This window comes from Salvelinus sp. IW2-2015, linkage group LG4p, assembly GCF_002910315.2.
Source record: "Salvelinus sp. IW2-2015 linkage group LG4p, ASM291031v2, whole genome shotgun sequence".
NCBI classification, from domain to species: Eukaryota; Metazoa; Chordata; class Actinopteri; order Salmoniformes; family Salmonidae; genus Salvelinus; species Salvelinus sp. IW2-2015.
The window spans coordinates 2,783,557-2,805,088 of NC_036841.1; the positions used below are offsets into that span (position 1 = coordinate 2,783,557).

At 40.3% G+C, this 21,532-nt stretch overlaps 2 protein-coding genes across 2 annotated transcripts; both read left to right on the plus strand.

Moving 5' to 3' along the window:
* The first annotated feature begins 1,837 nt into the window (after positions 1–1,837).
* LOC111958791 (fructose-bisphosphate aldolase C) lies at positions 1,838–6,631 on the plus strand. The gene is made up of 9 exons (XM_023980066.2): positions 1,838–1,926; positions 3,406–3,542; positions 3,808–4,019; positions 4,435–4,489; positions 4,628–4,788; positions 4,916–4,999; positions 5,096–5,270; positions 5,465–5,664; positions 5,933–6,631. The coding sequence occupies exons 2-9, from the start codon at positions 3,431–3,433 to the stop codon at positions 6,017–6,019; spliced, it is 1,086 nt and encodes a 361-aa protein (XP_023835834.1). The 5' UTR covers positions 1,838–1,926; positions 3,406–3,430; the 3' UTR covers positions 6,020–6,631.
* A 2,515-nt stretch (positions 6,632–9,146) lies between these two features.
* Positions 9,147–21,532, plus strand: LOC111958800 (serine/arginine-rich splicing factor 1A-like). Its single transcript, XM_023980077.2, is given in 6 exon segments — positions 9,147–9,587; positions 9,961–10,035; positions 10,037–10,176; positions 19,440–19,612; positions 19,848–20,581; positions 21,056–21,532. Coding segments are annotated over 5 exon segments (783 nt in total). The 5' UTR covers positions 9,147–9,396; the 3' UTR covers positions 20,052–20,581; positions 21,056–21,532.

Consider the following 21,532-nt stretch of genomic DNA (forward strand, 5'->3'; position numbering starts at 1 on the left):
CTGCTAAATGGCATATTTTATATATTATGTTAACACATACTGTACAGTATTTATATTGCACTACACCTGGATACACAACACCAACTTTTTTCCAAGACCTTGGTGTGACGGTGACCTATTTGGTAAAACTCTGAGAACACAGAGAAATCCTTAAGGGAGCAACCTAATAGGATGTCAAATTGAAGAACAGATAAAGCATCGTCATTAAATGTTTTAATTAGGTTTAAACAGAAAAAAATAMCTACTGCCCCAATGGAGACGGCTAAATATAATCTAAGCACAAGTCCCAGTCATCTTCCTAAAATGTCTCCTGAATAGGAAGGTGTAGTGGGCTCCTCTCTCTCTGCGGTCTGACATTGAATTCCCCTTCAGGCCCTTGTCTTAAACAGGTCTGGTACAGTATGTCTGTGGTGTTAGTCCAGTGACCCACATCTTTACATTGGTAGACACCTCTAGCACACTGACACAATTATGGAGGGAGGGATGGAGAAGTCCCATAAAATAACACTAGAACAAGTGAGATGTCCTAGAAAAGTGGAAYATATATTTTCTCATTTCTATACAGAAAATGGGAGATATTCAARGGGCCAAATAAAGGATCAAATTCAAACACTTGATGAGACTTTATATAATGCCTGCATGATTGAATTAAGTATTTACTGTCAAATGCATGTCATTCTTTATAGAATTTTATATGCATTTTATCCAACCACTTCAAGTGAAAATGTAACAATGCCACCATAAAGACAATGTAGCCTATCACTGTTGATCTTCATGTGATGGACCTGATCTTGATTATCGACCTATGTAAACAACTCAAACATTGATTGTTGTTATATCTTGTTCACATAAAAAAATCTTTCTGACCCCATTTCTCTCTTATCTATGTCACAGTTCTATATTTCATAATTTACATCCACTGTAAACCTGGAAACACTATTTCTGAACCTARTAATACACATGATTTACTACTAATGCATAATGCAGATATGCATAGGAGTGTTTGAATTGCTCTGAGACTGAGCTTTTCTTCTGGGTCTAAGYGGGAGGTCTGAATTGCCAAGAGATTCAGAAATGTGCCTAAGGCATAGTTCAACCTAATTATATAAGTCTATGATTTCAACTAATTAGAGGAAAATAGTGAGCAAATTGGTTTAACACTTAAATGAGGTTGCGCTGAAGCGTTCAGAGTTATTATAGCTTAAAAAAAACGTTATTGGGCCAACATACTGTAATGGACCTGGGTGTACACAATGATGCTGTTTTAAGTAACCAGGCTTCTTGAAATCTAACTTCTATGTAAAAACAATGTAGAGAAACACAAAACTGTTGTTTGGAATGATTAATTAGCTTCATGTTTCATCCACTGAACTATTGATTGAACTGCCATTGGGACAACTTGTCAGAACAAGACAACTTGTACTTGCAATAAAAGTGTATCATTTTCATTGTAAAGACTTGGAATTATGGATTAGTTTATGTTGAATGCAGAGTTTATGTTGAATGCAGAGTTTATGTTGAATGCAGAGTTTATGTTGAATGCAGAGTTTATGTTGAATGCAGAGTTTATGTTGAACGCAGAAGAGGCTGGTAGGAGGAGCTACAGGAGGATGGAAATCAATGGAATGGTATCAAACACTTGACAATAACTTGTTTGACTCTGTTCCATTGATGCCATTCCAGCCATTACAAAAAGCCTGTTCTCCTATAGCTCCTCCCAACAGCCTCCTCTTGTTGAATGTATTCATCCATAGTTATCTATTATACATCAACAAGCCCCACCCTGTCATTAAGCCCCGCCCTAGAGGTGTTGGTTTTGGAGGTCACAGAGCTGAGTGGGATACAAGGGAGCAGCAGTCTGTCAGACAGTGCAGTGTCTATCACTTCTCCAGTGAAAAAGTGAATTCTGAATTAGCATCCTGTCAGGTAAGGTTCTTAAGTTTTTTTACATTTACTTTTCATTCCAGCAAGCTTTAGTAAACAGGATAGAGAATATGATATTGAGCTACTATGAATGTTCAACTATTGGATGAGTGGTACACAGAGATGCTGATGATGCTATTAAAGTAATGTTTTTTCTGTTTTATTTGGAAAACTAAAGATATAACAATGGATTGTTATTGTCTTGCAATTTACTAAACCAAATTAAAAGAGTGGATTGGAGTGACATGATGATAAGTCAATGCATGGTAGATTTACTTTTTTTACTGGCTATTGTTTTATTTTTCCTTGGTTATTGCAGACAGTGGAGTGCGAAAGCTGAGGGTCTGTGTTGACATGGTGATTTGCCATACCCACTATCAAGGGATGTGATATGAACGCATGAATCAACAAGTGCATTGTGCGACCCCACAGATCACTGTAGTCAGCGCTGCTACATCAGCAAGTGGGAAGCGTGATTAGGGGCCTTCTGCTCTCAATAAATAGTAGAAATGTATAGTCTCTATGTGAATTTGATGTATTACTATCTCATAAGTGTTTTTTCCACTTGCCAATTTGATGTTGCTACACAGAACCAGGGTAATATTTCTGAAAAACTCCCTGGTTTGGACTGACAGAATTCCTTCACCTTTCTTGTGCCTCCTGGGCTATTTGTTTGGTGGGCTGCATAGTCAGCACAAAGGTCCACACATCCCTAATCCCAGCTGACAATGTGCCAATAAGGACAGTCACTCAGCCAAAATCCCTGGGATTTGAGAGGATAGGAGCAGTGGTGGAAAAAGTACCCAATTGTCATACTCGAGTAAAAGTAAATACACCTTAATAGAAAATTACCCAAGTAAAAGTGAAAGTCACCCAGTAAAATATTACTTGAGTAAAAGTATAAAAGTATTTGGTTTTTTAAAATATACTTAAGTATGAAAACTAAACACAATTGCTCAAATATACTTAAGTATCAAAAGTAAAAGTATACATTATTTCAAATTCCTTATATTAAGCAAAGCAGACAGCACCATTTTCTTGTTTTTAACATTTACGGATAGCCAGGGTCACACTCCAACATAATTTACAAACAATGCATTTTTGTTTAGTGAGTCTGCCAGATCAGAGGCAGTAGGGATGATCACGTATTCTCTTGATAAGTACATGTAATTAGACCATTTTACTGTCCTGCTAAACATTCAAAATGTAACAAGTACTTTTGGGTGTGAGGGAAAATGTATGGAGTAAAAATAACATTATTTTATTTAGGAATGTAGTGAAGTAAAAATAAAAGTTGACAAACATATAAATAGTAAAGTACAGAAACCCCCCAAAGTACTTAAGTACTTTACTCAATTGGATGGGAGAGATGCCCCTACTGTTGATCTATGTCTCTAGCTAAATATTTCCCTGAGTGAATTTTGATCAATTTAGACCAGCAAAGATGTGCAAGATCTGATATCTAATGATATCCCTATGCAGGTTGTGTGATCGACCATCTCTCAGGATGACGCACCAGTTCCCAGCCCTCTCCAGTGGTCAGAAGAGGGAGCTCCAGGAGATTGCACTTCGTATCGTCACTCCAGGGAAGGGCATCCTGGCTGCTGATGAGTCTGTGGGTCAGTAAGGAGCTCTGCATCTTCTCTATGCATTGGAAAACCATCGTAATGAAAATTATTATACAACAATTTACATTTATGTATGGTATTAACAAGACAGTGGGACCTACTTTCAAGAAATCAGACAAATCTTAATTTCCAGTGGTGCTTGACAGAACCCACTACAAAGCAGTGGTACAGGATGGTGTCCAATAGATTATTCCCTTTTTATAATTGTAGGTTTACCAGACTGTGAACATGCTTTTTCWAATTTTCCTGGAAACAGGCAGCATGGCAAAGCGCCTTAACCAGATAGGGGTTGAGAACACTGAGGAGAACCGCCGGCAGTACCGCCAGATCCTCTTCAGTGCTGACGACCGCATCAACAGCTGCATCGGAGGAGTCATTTTCTTCCACGAGACGCTGTACCAGCACGCTGACGACGGCACGCCCTTCGTCAAGATGATCAAGGACAGGGGCATCACTGTGGGCATCAAGGTACTGTATGAGCACAGGGTTCAAAAGGGCCAATGGTGACATCTTAAGTATGTTTTATGTCTCTGGTCTCTAGCTTGGGCAAGAATACGTCTTGACCCTACTTCTACTGTATATAACATTAGTGAGGGAAGGAATGAAAATGTGGAGCATACGGCTACTTGATATGCTCCAATGGACAGTCCCAGGAAGGGAGCAGGTTTCAACATTATGGAGACCAAAGAGTAGTACAGATATACTCTGATCAGGAGTTCTACCCCTGATGGATGGCAGTGCTATGGATAGAATGGCTGCTATTAATATCAACACCATCTGGATGAAAATGGCTGGCTTTAAGACAAAGAGAAGATTAGTGTGAAGGGGAGGATTGACCATTGTCATTTGTATTTTATTATCTGCTCTACCTCCTTTTCTTCAGGTTGACAAGGGTGTTGTCCCCTTGGCAGGAACCAATGGAGAATCTACCACTCAGGGTAGGGCCGAGACCCCTTGGGTTCCACTCAATCTGATCATCAAAACTATCTGAATTTGACAATTACAAAATGTAGTCTGCCACTCACTGGTGAATCCCAATCCTTTACAGCCTTATTCATCTCTTTTTCATCCTGTAGGACTGGATGGGCTCTCAGAACGCTGTGCTCAGTATAAGAAGGACGGGGCAAACTTTGCTAAGTGGCGCTGTGTGTTCAAGATCAGTGAGACCACCCCCTCTAAACTGTCCATTGAAGAGAATGCAAATGTTCTGGCTCGATATTCAAGCATTTGCCAGCAGGTAAGAACTCCACAAACGCAGTGTAAAGGCACAATGTCAGGTATGAGAAAATATTATAATTGCAGTACGTAACATCAGCATCACCTTTTAATCATGATGCTAATMATGTCCTTTTTCCGTCACCCAGCATGGGATTGTGCCTATTGTGGAGCCAGAGATTTTGCCTGATGGAGATCATGATCTGAGGCGTTGTCAGTATGTCACAGAGAAGGTGGGACCTTACCCCAACTTTTAACCTGTTAGTGTGTAATATGTATTTCTAACAGTGCCAGTTTATCATGTTCCATGTGTTCCCCYTGTTGTGCAGGTGCTAGCTGCATTGTACAAGGCCATGTCTGACCATCATGTGTACCTGGAGGGCACTCTGCTCAAGCCCAATATGGCCACTCCTGGCCACAGCTGCCCCACAAAATACAGCGCAGAGGAGGTCGCCATGGCAACAGTCACTGCCTTGCGCCGCACCGTCCCTCCTGCTGTTACGGGTAAGTTCATAGGCCATTGGCCTCTCAGAGAAGTTCAGAAAAGAGGGTATATACAGTACTAGTGTCAGATTCAGTCACTATACCAGTGATTTGGCATATTGAACATAGGTTAATTTATTGGCAGTTTGTAAAGCACTTATGGTGCTGATAGAAATCCATTGACTGTTCACTCTATTTGTTTTCTGTGTGTGCAGGAGTGACGTTCCTCTCTGGGGGTCAGAGTGAAGAGGAGGCCTCTGTCCACCTGAATGCCATCAACAACTGCTCCCTGGTGAAGCCCTGGACCCTCACCTTCTCGTATGGCCGAGCCCTGCAGGTGTCCGCACTCAAAACCTGGCGGGGACATAAAGAGAATGAGAGTGCTGCAACTGAGCAGTTTATCAAGCGAGCAGAGGCATGTACATCACTTTGTTTTCAGACTCTTAATCAACCTGGCTTTCGTCTTTTATCACTTAGCATTGTTGAGGGACATATTTCTTCTGAATATTTTTTTGTTTTTATAAAGCTGGACAATGCTATTAAGAACATTTCACAATTTTTCAAATYTGGAACGGTCATCTGAGGAAGTGATCTATGTTTTCAGTTGACATGAAGTGAGTTTGCTCCTAACAGTGTTTGTGTGTTTGCCCCTCATACCCCCATCCCCTTTCTCTTACTATCAGGTGAATGGCCTGGCCTGTCAGGGGAAGTACACTGGTGGCGGGGACAGTGAATCCGACCAGATCTATGTGGCCAATCATGCATACTAAGGAGCCAGTGATGCCTCACATTCCAGCTTTGGCCAACCAATAGCATAGTCCGCTGTAACTGCCATACCAATGGCCAATCGCAGGCATATGCTGTCTACAATCTGTATTCTAGGAGTTATATTATAGTTAATTGAATGTACACACTGGTAATTCAAAAATGTTGCACATTGGTGGACACACTAGATATAAGGGTCTAATGAAATTAGTCATTGAAGGATGGCCTTTGATTAGACACGTTCAACAATGTTATTGTAACCTTTGAGATGACATGTTCTTGTGGTAGTAGCAAAATGAAACTTAATTGATGTTTGGTTGTTTCATTACATATTTTGATGAGATTCAGAATGATCTTTTGCCATGTAAAGCCACCTTCCAAACTGCTGCATACTCGGATAAGCGTCAGATAGGGTGTGCGGTGTAGGCCTATTGTGTGTGATGAGAATAGAGAACTCCAGGTTTTTTAAAGAAACCATACTGCCATTCCACATTCAGGATTTGTATTAGAGATCTGTGTCTAAACAAAATAGCTGCGTGAAGACACTAGTTTGTAGAAATTGGGTGTTCTTTCATTGTGGCACAAAGTTCCAAAGACTTCTCGTTTTGGATGAACTAATGAACAGCTGGACTTACAGTAAATAATGTTAGGAGTAAAATGTTATTTTTGTGATTTAGCTATGTATTGTTCTCTATGCAAGTGATGTATCAAATACTGTCGTGCKAAAGTAAATCATAATAACAATAAATTAAGTTCAATTGAAACAATGTGAGAATTCTGGTTTTATTTCTCATTAATTAATCTCGGTTACACCATAACTAAAATATCCCGTAATTTGGTCAGATGCTCATGCTCCATAGTCTGTCCAGGAGAGATTAGGCCTAGTCATAATTTTTTGTTTTGTTGTAACTGCACCAAAGAGTAGGCCTACCTACACATTGCACTATTTTTAGATTATTTTCTACCGTAGGGTTAAACTCTGAGAATGTTATCTAGTTCTTGACTTTAACAGAATAATTACACTACCATTCAAAAGTTTGGGGTCACTTAGAATTGTCCTTGTTTTTTTAAAGAAAAGCACATTTTTTTGTCCATTAAAATAACATAAAATTGTTCGGAAATACAGTGTAGACATTTTTTATGTTGCAAATGACTATTGTAGCTGGAAACGGCTGACTTTTTAATGGAATATCTACATAGGCGTACAGAAGCCCATTATCAGCAACCATCACTCCTGTGTTCCAATGGCACGTTGTGTTAGCTAATGCAAGTTTATCATTTTAAAAGGCTAATTGATCATTAGAGAACCCTTTTGCTATTATGTTAGCACACCTGAAAACTGTTGTACTGATTAAAGAAGCAATAAAACTGGCCTATGTAGATATTCCATAAAAAATATGCCGTTTCCAGCTACAATAGTCATTTACAACATTAACAATGTCTACACTGTATTTCTGAAAAATGTAATGTTATTTTAATGGTCAAAAAAATTGCTTTTCTTTCAAAAACAAGGACATTTCTAAGTGACCCCAAACTTTTGAACGGTAGTTTATCTGGAAAATATTCTTAGTTAATTTATCCTCACCCATAAACTAGTAGGCTATTTGTAGCTTGTCGTCTGATTTACTTTCCTATATGTTGTTCCATGGCACCATCTACTGGCCCAAAGATTGTAGTTGATGATCAAATCAAATCAAATTGTATTTGTCACGTGTGACAAATACTAACAGGTAAMMGAAAGGGAAAGGGGGATATCTAGTCAGTTGTACAACTGAATGCCTTCAACTGAAATGTGTCTTCTGCATTTAACCCAAGCCCTCTGAATCAGAGAAGTGCGGGGGGCTGCCTTCATCAGCATCCACGTTTTCGGTGTAGCCCTTACTGTGAAATGCTTACTTACAAGCCCTTTAACCAACAATGCAATTTTAAGAAAAATAAGAGTTAAGAAAATAAAAAAATAAAAGAGAAACAATAAAATAACAATAACGAGGCTATATACAGGGGGTACCGGTACCAAGTCCATGTGCGGAGGTACAGGTTAGTCGAGGTAATTAAGGTAATATGTACATGTACAGTAGGTAAAGTGACTATGCATAGATAATAAACAGTGAGTAGCAGCGGTGTAAAAAAGGGAGGGGGGTCAATGCAAATAGTCCGGGTAGCCATTTGATTAGCTGTTCAGCAGTCTTATAGCTTGGGGTTAGAAGCTGTTAAGAAGCCAGTTGGACCTAGACTTGGCACTCCAGTACCGCTTGCCGTGCGGCAGCAGAGAGAACAGTATATGGCTAGGGTGGCTGGAGTCTTTGGGAATTTTTAGGGCCTTCCTCTGACACTGCCTGGTATAGATGTCCTAGATGGCAGGAAGCTTGGCCCCAGTGATGTACTGGCCCGTATGTACTACCCTCTGTAGCCCCTTGCGGTCGGAATGCGAGCAGTTGCCATACCAGGCGGTGATGCAACCAGTAAGGATGCTCTCGATGGTGCAGCTGTATAACTTTTTGAGGATCAGAGGACCCATGCCAAATCTTTTCAGTCTCCTTAGGGGGAATAGGCGTTGTCGTGCCCTCTTCACGACTGTCTTGGTATGTTTGGACCATGATAGTAGGTGATGTGGACACCAAGGACCTTGAAGCTCTCAATCTGCTCCACTACAGCCCCCATCGATGACAATGGAAGCATGCTCGGCCCTCCTTTTCCTGTAGTCCCTGATCACGTCCTTTGTCTTGATCACGTTGAGGGAGAGGTTGTTGATATAGTATATGAGGTTCCAATGTCCTAATTCATAATCAATGTAGTGTCTGTATACTTTAGATGCACACTCACTTGTGAAGTCACTATTACTGGTGTAGGCCATCTACCTATAATAATAGGTTGCTGGGCACTACTCATAAGGCCAACTGATAAATAATGGCGATTTAAAATTGCAAGATGAAAATGGCCAAACAATCATAAACTAAGAATCTGCTCACCTGAAATTATTAGCCTAATCATACCAATATCACACACCTGCGTTTACTTATTTGACATCTATTCTATCAAGGATGCATACTGAGACCCAGGACTCTTTTACAGATTGTACTACCGTGGACTATTTTATTTAGCGGACGTAGCCATTTCTAGTTCTTTACTGAGCACATTTCCGGTATTCATGAATGCCCTCGCGGAGAAGCGCGATTCTGAACGGGGATAAGTGTAGCTATCTAGTACACAACTTTAAGCGCGAGTGATACCTTATTTCGTTGTTGTTTTCAGCAGTGTTTGTGTACTATACTCAAATGACTTTCTAATCGGCGGTGATATACTTGAATACCGTCTTGCGAAATCGCTTTTTATTTCAACCTACCGCTAAAATAAACTAGCTAACGTTAGCTTGCTAGCTACTATGTCGGGAGGCGTCGTGCGAGGCCCCGCAGGAAATAACGATTGTCGAATTTATGTRGGAAATCTACCCCCTGATATTCGCACTAAAGATGTCGAGGACGTGTTCTACAAATACGGAGCTATTCGAGACATCGATTTGAAAAATCGGAGAGGGGGACCTCCCTTTGCCTTCATCGAATTTGAAGATCCCAGGTAACGTTAGCTAACGTTAAAGGCTAGCTTGTTAGCAACTCGTGCACTGCTCTAACGTTAGTTAGCTATCTGCTCATGCGACATCGTGAATCTTCTCTGCACATGTATCTACCGTAACTATCTATTTTCGTTTTAGGAATGTACAGGAACATGAATTGGCTTGATAGCTAGTTGCTTCCGTTTCTGCATTTACATGTTGTGAAGGTGTCTTTGTTTGTGGCTCGCCGACTAAACTCCACGATTTATCATTGTAAATCGTGGAGTTAAGTTGGGCCGGTTAACTACTGTTAACATATATTATGCTAATAAGGCACACCGCAGAGTGCTGTGTTGACGATTGTTTAGTAATAATTTTCTATGATCACTTTTTCAGGGACGCAGACGATGCAGTGTACGGACGAGACGGCTATGACTACGACGGTTATCGGCTGCGAGTTGAATTCCCTCGGAGCGGCAGGGGTGGGGGGAGAGGGCGGCTTTGGTGGTGGTGGTGGGGGTGGTGGTGGTGGTGGTGGGGGGGTTGGTGGCGCCCCTAGAGGCAGATACGGGCCACCATCCAGACGCTCCGAGTACAGGGTCATTGTCTCAGGTGAGTCATGTAACTAGGGTGTTAAGGGTCAAAATGAAACTGCTTTTGGTATTATACTTTGTACTCAATGTTATAGAGAAGCTTCTCAGGAACACTATTTTATGAGGTTAGGGATTTACAATTGCTGAGATCTCATTTACAAGTGATCGAAAAAGGTCGTGGACTGGTCCATTGTTAATCCCAAATCAATAATGGCCTCAAATCCATCTGTCTTTAGTCTATATTTCAACAGGTTTTGTCCAGTATCTCAAGATAGGGTGGTCATATTGTAATGACATTTTCAGTGGCGAGTYTCGCAGCGGTCTAAGGCACTGAATCTCATTGCTTAAGGCGTCACCACAGACACCATGGTTCGAATCCAGGCAGTATCACAACAGGCTGTGATTGTGTGCTGCCCTATAGGACTCCCAATTGGCCAAGCGTCGTCGGGTTTGGCCAGTGTAGGCTGTCATTGTAAATAAGAATTTAACTTGCCAAGTTAAATAAGGGTTAAATCAATAAATCAGAGTTGATTCAAATACAAGTAAAATGTATGAAATTAAACTGATATTATGAAAATGAGTCAGTACAGAATACACAATTACAGRAATTTAAGACCAAAAGCTATGGTAGGGTGGTCATGTTAACAAATATTTGTGCTTTGTGCAAAAGTAGGTTTGCAACAATTTCATATATTAGAATCAACTTTTTATACGACTTCATGCAAAATAGGTACTTAATAAGCAAATTGCTATATGGAATTAAATAAAATTTTWAAAAAACAGGATGGTAGGCCCATTCATTTAAAATAAGGTGGTCATATTGTTAACATACAGTACCAGTCAAAAGTTTGGACACACCTACTCATTCAAGGGTTTTTCTTTATTTTTACTATTTTCTACATTGTAAACTAATAGTGAAGACATAACTACTAAATAACACATGGAATCATGTAGTAACCAAAAAAGTGTTAAACAAATCAAAATATATTTTATATTCTATAAAGTAGCCACCCTTTGCCTTGATGACAACTTTGCACACAATTGGCATTCTCTAAACCAGCTTCATGATGTAGTCACCTGGAATAGATTTCAATTAACAGGTGTGCCTTGTTAATTTGTGGAATTTCTTTCCTTAAAACTTCTTAAGGCTGGGGGCAGTATTGAGGCCTGCTACTCAGGCCCAGAAGCTAAGATATGCATATTATTAGTAGATTTGGATAGAAAACACTCTGACGTTTCTAAAACTGTTTGAATGATGTCTGTAAGTATAACAGAACTCATATGGCAAAAACCCAAGAAAAAATACAACCAGGAAGTGGGAAATCTGAGCTTTGTAGGTTTGCCTATCCAATATACAGTGTCTTTGGGGTCATATTGCACTTCCTAAGGCTTCCACTAGATGTCAACAGTCTTTAGAACCTTGTTTGATGCTTCTACTGTGACGGAGGGGGGAATGGGAGCTGTTTGAGTCGGGGGTCTGGCAGAGTGCCCGTGAGAGCGACCTGTATTCCATCGCATTTCTACAGGCAAGGAATTCTCCGGTTGAAACATTATTGAAGATTTATGTTAAAAACATCCTAAAGATTGATTCTATACAACGTTTGACATGTTTCTACGGACTGTAATGGAATTTTTTTGACTTTGTCTGGCCTGCGCGTCATCAATTTGGATTTTGGAACTAGACGCGCAAACAAAAAGGAGGTATTTGGACATAAATTATGGACGTTATCGAACAAAACAAACATTTATTGTTGAACTGGGATTCCTGGGAGTGCATTCTGATGAAGATCATCAAAGTGAATATTTATAATACCATTTCTGACTTCTGTTGACTCCACATCATGGCGGGTATCTGTATGTTTTGTTTTGGTCTCTGAGCGCTGTACACGGATTATTGCATGGTGTGCTTTTCCCGTAAAGTTTTTTTGAAATCTGACAGCGGTTGCATTAAGGAGAAGTTTATCTAAAGTTCCATGTAAAACACTTGTATCAATGTTTTACATGGATGTTTATTAATGTTTATTATGAGTATTTCTGTAAATTGATGTGGCTCTCTGCAAAATCACCGGATGTTTGAGGCAAAACATTACTGAACATAACGCGCCAATGTAAACTAAGATTTTTGGATATAAATATGAACTTTATCGAACAAAACATTTGTGTATTGTGTAACATGAGTGTCATCTGATGAAGATCATCAATGGTTAGTGATAAATTTMATCTCTATTTCTGCTTTTTGTGACTCCTCTCTTTGGCTGGAAAAATGGCTGTGTTTTTGTGACTAGATACTGACCTAACATAATCAGATGGTGTGCTTTCGTCGTAACGCCTTTTTGAAATCGGACACTGTGGTGGGATTAACAACAAGTTTATCTTTAAAATGGTGTAAAATACTTGTATGTTTTGAGGGATTTTAATTATGAGATTTCTGTTTGAATTTGGCTGGCTGTTGCCATTTTCACTGGCTGTTGTCAAGTTGATCCCGTTAACGGGATCTCAGCCGTAAGAACTTAATGCGTTTGAGCCAATCATTTGTGTTGTGACAAGGTAGGGTTGGTATTAGAGGTCGACCGATTATGATTTTTCAACGCCGATACCGATATTATTGGAGGACCAAAAAAAGCCAATACCGATTTAATCGGCAATTTTTATATACACTGCTCAAAAAAATAAAGGGAACACTTAAACAACACAATGTAACTCCATTTCAATCATACTTCTGTGAAATCAAACTGTCCACTTAGGAAGCAACACTGATTGGCAATTATTTCACATGCTGTTGTGCAAATGGAATAGACAAAAGGTGGAGATTATAGGCAATTWGCAAGACACCTCCAGGTAGCGGTCCTGCTGCTGGGTTGTTGCCCTCCTACGGCCTCCTCCACGTCTCCTGATGTACTGGCCTGTCTCCTGGTAGCGCCTCCATGCTCTGGACACTACGCTGACAGACACAGCAAACCTTCTTGCCACAGCTCGCATTGATGTGCCATCCTGGATGAGCTGCACTACCTGAGCCACTRGTGTGGGTTGTAGACTCCGTCTCATGCTACCACTAGAGTGAYAGCACCGCCAGCATTCAAAAGTGACCAAAACAWCAGCCAGGAAGCATAGGAACTGAGAAGTGGTCTGTGGTCACCACCTGCAGAARCACTCCTTTWTTGGGGGTGTCTTGCTAATTGCCTATAATTTCCACCTTTTGTCTATTCCATTTGCACAACAGCATGTGAAATTTATTGTCAATCAGTGTTGCTTCCTAAGTGGATAGTTTGATTTCACAGAAGTGTGATTGACTTGGAGTTACATTGTTAAGTGTTCCCTTTATTTTTTTGAGCAGTGTATTTGAAATAATGACAATTGGAACAATACTGAATGAACACTTTTATTTTAACCTAATATAATACATAAATAAAATCTATTTAGGCTCAAATTAATAATGAAAAATGCTCAATTTGGTTTAAATAATGAAAAGACAGTGTTGGAGAATGTACAAGTGCAATATGTGCCATGTAAAAAAGTTTAACATTTAAGTTCCTTGCTCAGAACATATGAAAGCTGTTTTTTCAATATTCCTAGTAAAGAAATATTAGGTTGCAGTTATTTATGATGCGTCGACTATTTCTCTCTACCATTTGTATTGCATATACCTTTGACTATTGTATGTTCTAATAGGCACTTTAGTATTGCCAACCTAATCTCAGGAATTGATAGGGTTGAAGTCATAAACAGCGCTGTGATCAAGCATTGCTAAGAGCTGCTGGCAAACGCAGTAAAGTTTGAATGAATGCTTACGAGCCTGCTGCTGCCTACCACCGCTCAGACTGCTCTATCAAATATCAAATCATAGACTTAATTATAATATAATAAACACAAATACCAGCTGTTGGTCATTAATATGGTCAAATCCGGAAACTATCATTTCGAAAACAAAACGTTTATTCTTTCAGTGAAATACGGAACGGTTCCGTATTTTATCAAACGGGTGGCAACCCTAAGTCTAAATATTGCTGTTACATTGCACAAGCTTCAATGTTGTCATAATTATGTACAATTCTGGCAAATTAGTTTGCAACGAGCCAGGCGGCCCTAACTGTTGCATATACCCTGACTGCGTGCAATGAACGCAAGAGAAGTGACACAATTTCCCAAGTTAATATTGCCTGCTAACATGAATTTCATTTAAATATGCTGGTTTAAAAATATATTCTTCTGTGTATTGATGTTTATGGTTAGGTACATTCGTGCAACGATTGGGCTTTTGTTAAATCATCACCCGTTTGGCGAAGTAGGCTGTGATTCGATGATAAATTAACAGGCACCACATTGATTATATGCAACGCAGTACAATCTAGTTAACCTAGTAATATCATCAACKATGTATAGTTAACTTCTTCAAACATGTGTCTTATATAATTTTAAAGGTAATCTTGTTGTTAATCCCACCAAAGTGTCCAATTTCAAATATGCTTTTCAGCGAAAGCACTACAAACGATTATGTTAGGTCACCACCAAACCACAATAAGCACAGCCATTTTTCCAGCGAAATATAGCAGTCACAAAAAGTAGAAATAGAGATAAAAATGAATCACTAACCTTTGATTATCTTCATCAGATGACACTCATAGGACTTCATGTTACACAATACATGCATGTTTTGTTTGATAAAGTTCATATTTATAACAAAAAATCTGAGTTTACATTGGCGTGTTACATTCACTAGTTCCAAAAACATCAAGTGATTTTGCATAGCCACATCGTTTCAACAGAAATACTCATCATAAATGTAGATGATAATACAAGTTATACACATGGAATTATAGATATACCTCTCCTTAATGCAACCGCTGTGTCAGATTTCAAAAAAAACTTTACGGAAAAAGCAACCCATGCAWWAWRRMYYACGGCGCTCAGAAATATAATAAAATTAGCCGCCATTTTGGAGTCAACAGAAACCAGAAAATACATGATAAATGTTTCCTTACCTTTGATGAACTTCGTCAGAATGCTGTCCTAGGAATCCCAGGTCCACAATAAATGCTTGATTTGTTCGATAATGTCCGTTATTTATGTCCAATTAGCTACTTTGGTTAGCGCGTTTGGTAAACAATTCCAAAGTCACAAAGCGCGTCCACTATAACGTGACGAAATGTCCAAAAGCTCCTTAACAGTCAGTAGAAACATGTCAAACGATGTACTGAATCAATCTTTAGAATGTTGTTAACATACATCTTGAATAATGTTCCAACCGGAGAATTAGATTGACTTCAGATGAGCGGTGGAACGGAGGTCCTCATGTGAACGCGCATGGTCAGCTCGTGGCAGTGGTGACTAATTCCTGTCTCCTTCGGCCCCCCTTCACATTAGTCATCAGACAAAGTTCTATTGACTGTTGATATCTAGTGGAAGCCGTAGGAAGTAAAAATTCATCAATATCTCGCTGTAATTTCAATGAGACCTTGGTTGAAAATCTGCCACCTCCAGAAAAAATCCAAACAGGAAGTGGAACTTCTCAGGTTTTTTTCTGCCATATAGTTCTGTTATACTCAAACATAATTCAAACAGTTTTAGAAACTTCAGAGTGTTTTCTATCCAATAGTAATAATAATATGCATACATTTGCATCTGGGACAGAGTAGGAGGCAGTTCACTATGGGCACGTGATTCAGCCAAAGTGAAAATGCTGTTCCCTATCCCTAAAAAGTTAAACACTGTTTCCCATTCTTGTTCAGTGAACCATCAACAATTAATGAACATGCAGCTGTGGAACGGTCGTTAAGACATTAACAGCGTACAGACGGTAGGCAATTAAGTTCACAGTTATGAAAACTTCAGACACTTGAGGCCTTTCTACTGACCTTTCTACTGAAAAACACCAAAAGAAAGATGCCCAGGGTTCCTGCTCATCTGCGTGAACGTGCCATAGGCATGCTGCAAGGAGGCATGAGGACTGCAGTTGTGGCCAGGGCAATAAATTGCAATGTCCGTACTGTGATACGCCTAAGACGGCGCTACAGGGAGACAGGATGTACAGCTGATCGTCCTCGCATTGGCAGACGACGTGTAACAACACCTGCACAGGATTGGTTCATCCGAACATCACACCTGCGGGACAGGTACAGGATGGCAATAACAACTGCCTGAGTTACACCAGGAACGCACAATCCCTCCATCAGTGCTCAGACTGTCTACAATAGGCTGAGAGAGGCTGGACTGAGGGCATGTAGGCCTGTTGTCTGGTGAGGACCTGCCTTACATCACCGGCAACAACGTCGCCTATGGACACAAACCCATCGTCGCTGGATCAGACAGGACTGGCAAGAAGTGCTCTTCACTGACGAGCCGTGGTTTTGTCTCATCAGGGGTGAGGGTCGGATTCGCATTTTATTGTCGAAGGAATGAGTGTTACGCCGAGGCCTGTTCTCTGGAGCGGGATGGAGGTGGAGGGTCCGTCATGGTCTGGGGTGGTGTGTCACAGCATCATCGGTCTGAGCTTGTTTTCATTGCAGGCAATCTCAACACTGTGCGTTACATGGAAGACATCCTCCCCCCTCATGTGGTACCCTTCCTGCAGYCTCATCCTGACATGACCCTCCAGCATGACAATGCCACCAGCCATACTGCTTGTTCTGTGCGTGATTTCCTGCAAGACATGAATGTCAGTGTTCTGCCATGGCCAGCGAAGAGCCCGGATCTCAATCCCATTGAGTACGTCTGGGACCTGTTGGATCAGAGGGCTAGGGCCATTTCTGTTAGTCACATGTCTGTGGAACTTGTTCAGTTTGTCTGTTGTTGAATCTTATGTTCAAACAAATATTTACACATGTTAAGTTTGCTGAAAATAAATGCAGTTGACACAGGACGTTTCCTTTTTTTGCTGAGAGAAACCCTTGAATGAGTAGGTGTATCCGTACTTTTGACTGGTTCTGTATGTTACGAATTGCAATTCGTGAGTGTTAAGAATTTGCAAAATGTACAATATGGTAAGAATTTGCTGAATGTATGATATCTTAAGAATTCCAATTTGTTGTTGCTAACATTGACTAGGTGGCTAACGTTAGCTAGCTCAAGGGTTTAGGGTAAGGGTTAGCTAACATGCTAAGTATACTGAAGAAAAATATAAATGCAACAACTTATATGATTTTACTAAGTTACAGTTCATATAAGGAAATAAGTCAATTTCAATAAATAAATTAGGCCTAGATCTATTGATTTCACATTATTGGGCAAAGGCACAGCTACTCCAAATGAGTTTTCCCCCACAAAAGGGCTTTATTACAGACACACATACTCTTCAGTTTCATCAGAGGTCCGGGTGCCTGATCTCAGATGCTCCCGTGCGTGTGGAAGCCAGTTGTGGAGGTCCTGGGCTGGCTTGTTACCAGGTGGTCTGCGGTTGTTAGGTCGGTTGAACGTACTGCCAAATTCTCTAAAACGATGTTGGGGTGGCTTATGGTATAGAAATGAACATTATATTCTCTGGCAACAGCTCTGGTGGACATTCCTGCAGTCAGCATGCCAATTGCACGCTTCCTCAACTTGAGACATCTGTGGTGTTGTGTGACAACTACATTTTAGTAGGCTTTTATTGTCCCCAGCACAAGGTGCACCTGTGTAATGGCCATGCTGTTTAATCAGCTTCTTGATATGACACACCTGTCAGGTGGATGGATTATCTTGGCAAAGGAGAAATGCTCATTAACAGGGATGTAAACAAATTTTTACACAATTTGAGAGAAATTAGCTTTTTGTTCATATGGAACATTTCTGGGATCTTTTATTTCAGGTCATGAAACATGGGACCAACACTGRATGTTGTGTTTATTTTTGTTCAGTATAGTTACAAAGTAAGTAGTTGCTAAAGTTGTCCTTGATGAGATTCGAACATGCAACTTTTGGGTTGCTAGATGTTCGCGTTATACGCTCACCCATCCACCCCGACCAACCACCCTCCTTTCTGTTATGCCTTAAGAACCAAATGTAACATCATACTAATTTGAGTGTCCTGGATATACATTCACTATGTTAAGTCTAGTCTGAGACCATTATGGAATGACCGAAGGGGAGGGGGAAACGTTTAACCTTAAATTGCAGTCCAAGGACGTCTAATGACTGTAAAACACCCTCAGGACATTCCCATACTTGTTGGCAATACAATGTCGCATCAATCTTACTCTGGTAGTGAGGAATACCCATCGCAAAGAGCAAATATGACCGCTCAGATTTTGACAGTTTCATTAAAAAAATGCTGTCCCACAGAATTGAACGTTCTAGGCACGGCACTTACTTTACATTTGGGCTCATATCACGTAAATATCAAAACTTCAAGTATTGTGATTTTTAGACATGGTAAACAACTTCCACATTCATGTTTTCAAATTATTTCTATATTTTGATGACCACATTATTGAAATTAGTGAAAATGTATTTGATTTATTGCTGTTTTGTAGAATTCTCGCCTAGTGTCCATTGTTTCGTCACTTAACACCCTAATGTAATGTGGGTTGGATTTATATACATTGGTTGCACTCCCGCACTGTGCAATCTGTAATTTACCAGTCTTTAATATTTCAATGACACTGCTGGTGGTCTTCTTTATTTCATTAACAAATAGACTCCCTGTGTTACCGCCAGATTAACCTACTGTAACGTAGCAGGCGTAAAAGAACCACCTGAAACTAGGTCCCTTGCTGTCATGAACTGCCAGTTGAAAAACTGGCAGGGTTTAGGGAATGCTGTCAACATGGCCACTGCCATTTTTAAAAACTCACCATACCCAGCAAACCTTAGTCTGTTCGAGAATGTAGCAAGCGTTGAAGCGTACTGAATGCACCTCAGGTCTTGACAAGAAGGAAAATAAACTGTCGGGAGGTTCTCTTCTGCACTGTTCAACCAATCCAGTAAATGTGGAGGAGGAGTTAAGATGGAGTGTCGCCTTAACTTCCAAAAGCAGAAGTCGTGTCACAGGTGCTCTTTCCATTTCCTCTGAAAACCAGAACATCTGTTTGTTGGGGACTCTGCAGAGGCTACTGTCTAATTGGCTAGTTCCTTTTTCACCAGACAGAAGCACTTGTCTTTTTTGGTCAGCTAAATAGTGATATCCATTCCTTCCACATTAGTTAATTGTTTCTGGTTGTGTAGAACCAGCCTGGTTTAGTTAGTCTCTGTGCACATCCTGAATTATATTGCTATGCCACAGATCTATTGAGCAAGTTTGTACCATTTCAGTAAAGTGTTGAAAGTAATCACTGAGTAAAACATCTAATTTATTTGCTCTTCTCTTCAAAGGGCTTCCCCAGAGTGGCAGCTGGCAGGACCTCAAGGATCACATGCGTGAGGCTGGGGATGTATGTTATGCTGACGTTTTCAGAGATGGAACTGGGGTTGTGGAGTTTGTGCGCAAAGAAGACATGACCTACGCTGTTCGAAAGCTGGATAACACCAAATTCCGATCACACGAGGTATGCTTTTAGGTTTAATTGGATTTGATTATAAGGATAGGATGATATTTTCGTTAAAGGTAAGTAAAGTGACTACCAACACTATTGAATCTTTCCCCTTAACCTCTCCCCATTTTCAGTGACTACTTGTGCAGCCTTTCAAGAACTTAAGGCTTGTTTTGATGCAATGGAAGGAACCGTTTGAGGTGGAAATGCTTTTTGTTTCAACGTCTAGTTCTTTTTGTGTGTCTACCAGGGAGAGACCGCTTACGTTCGCGTGAAAGTAGATGGTCCCCGCAGCCCGAGCTATGGAAGATCCCGTTCCAGGAGCCGCAGTCGAAGCAGGAGCCGCAGCGCAGCCAGTCGCAGCCGCAGCAACTCTCGTGGTGGTGGTGCCCGTGGTGGCAGAGGATCTCCTCGCTACTCTCCTCGCCATAGCCGCTCTCGCTCCCGTTCCTAAACTCTGTGTTGACCTTTTGGTGGATCCCCTGTTAGCAGTTCCTCTTTCCACTTGTTTTTACCTCCTTTTGAGTTTTTCAGAAGTCAACTATAGATTTTAATTTTTGCATTCCATCTCCTGATGTCCTAGTGGAAGGTCTTGGTATGTAGGTGTATCCCCCTCCTGTCACCTTTCCTCCCTGACCCTCCCTACTTTAGTCCTTTTGTTTTGATCTCCTTTCTCAATTCATTTCAATTTACCTATTGTCTTTCCTCCAAAAATGTTGCAACATTTGAAACCCTATTGCTCTGAACTTCAAAAATGTTGATCTTAACAAGTTCAATGTTTTTGTAAGTGTTGGAAAATGTATGTACTTTTTCATGGGATGGCGGGAGTCTCATTGCTAAACTGTATTTTACCCTTGTGTCTTCCTTTAGACATCTGAAGATAAGGATTAAAGAGTGATTTGGAATAAAAGTTGTGGAGCACATTTCATTTGTTTGATCAGGATCAGGATAGGACATCTTAGGAGGAGTCAGGTCGAGGCAATGGTATGCTTTAGTATTGATTATTTGCATCTATTGATAAAGTCGTTGCTACAGGATGCATGATTGTCTCTTGAATGTAGCACAATTTTCTATATCCTTTATATATACCTGCCCTATCTATTGTTTGGCAACCTTTTTAGCACTGAAACGGTGTGTCTCTTTGGTTTTGTGCCAGGACAAAGGTCCTTAGATGTACCTTTTTAACTTTAATGCTACATAAGAACCATTTATCTATTATTCTTTTTATAGATGCTGTTTTAATATTAGACAGGGGCTCTGGGCTTGTTTCAGCTTAAACATTGAAATATTAGACATTTTCTTAAGTATGAATTTGATGGTTTGGGTGCTCACTGACATTTTCAAATTGATCTTTAGTAGTGACATGTCATGAGTGCACAAAATAAGAAGTGGGCTGGGCCCAAATCAGACATGATTCTAATGGTTTCCCTCTGATTTTTTTTTTCCTGGTATTTCAAGGTTTTGATTGGAGGAGTGGCTCAGTGGATCCCAATCCTTGGAGCCGGATCAGAGGAGCATTTAGGGAAGGGATAGGCAAGGATGGATGCTTGGAGCCGGATCAGAGGAGCGTTTAGGGAAGGGATAGGCAAGAATGGATGCTTGGAGCGGGATCCATTTTCCAGGAATCAAATCAATTGAACTAATTAAGGAATCCTAGATGCAACTTTTTGAATGGCCCAGTTTATTTCAATTTTTGAGCGGTAAATATGCGCAGAGTCAAAGGATATGGATAAGGATTATTTACGTTTTTGGAGTAAGAAAAGGAAACTGAGGACCAGGAAGTTGGATCAAAGAATGGAAGGAGACGTAGGAGTCTGGTAAATAAGGGATTAAAATTTGTGATGGTTGGGGATTATATTTAGTATAGTTAGTCTGTCTTTCTTAAATTTAATTTACTCTTTTAGTTTAGCATTTTCAATAAAATCCTGAAAAGAC

Bases quoted from the DNA above. Each gene is read 5' to 3' on its own strand.
- LOC111958791 (XM_023980066.2), top strand. From the start codon at position 3,431: ATGACGCACCAGTTCCCAGCCCTCTCCAGTGGTCAGAAGAGGGAGCTC. The intron at 3,543-3,807 runs GTCAGTAAGGAG...TCCTGGAAACAG, and splicing joins GGCTGCTGATGAGTCTGTGG to GCAGCATGGCAAAGCGCCTT. The intron at 5,665-5,932 runs GCATGTACATCA...TCTTACTATCAG, and splicing joins AGTTTATCAAGCGAGCAGAG to GTGAATGGCCTGGCCTGTCA.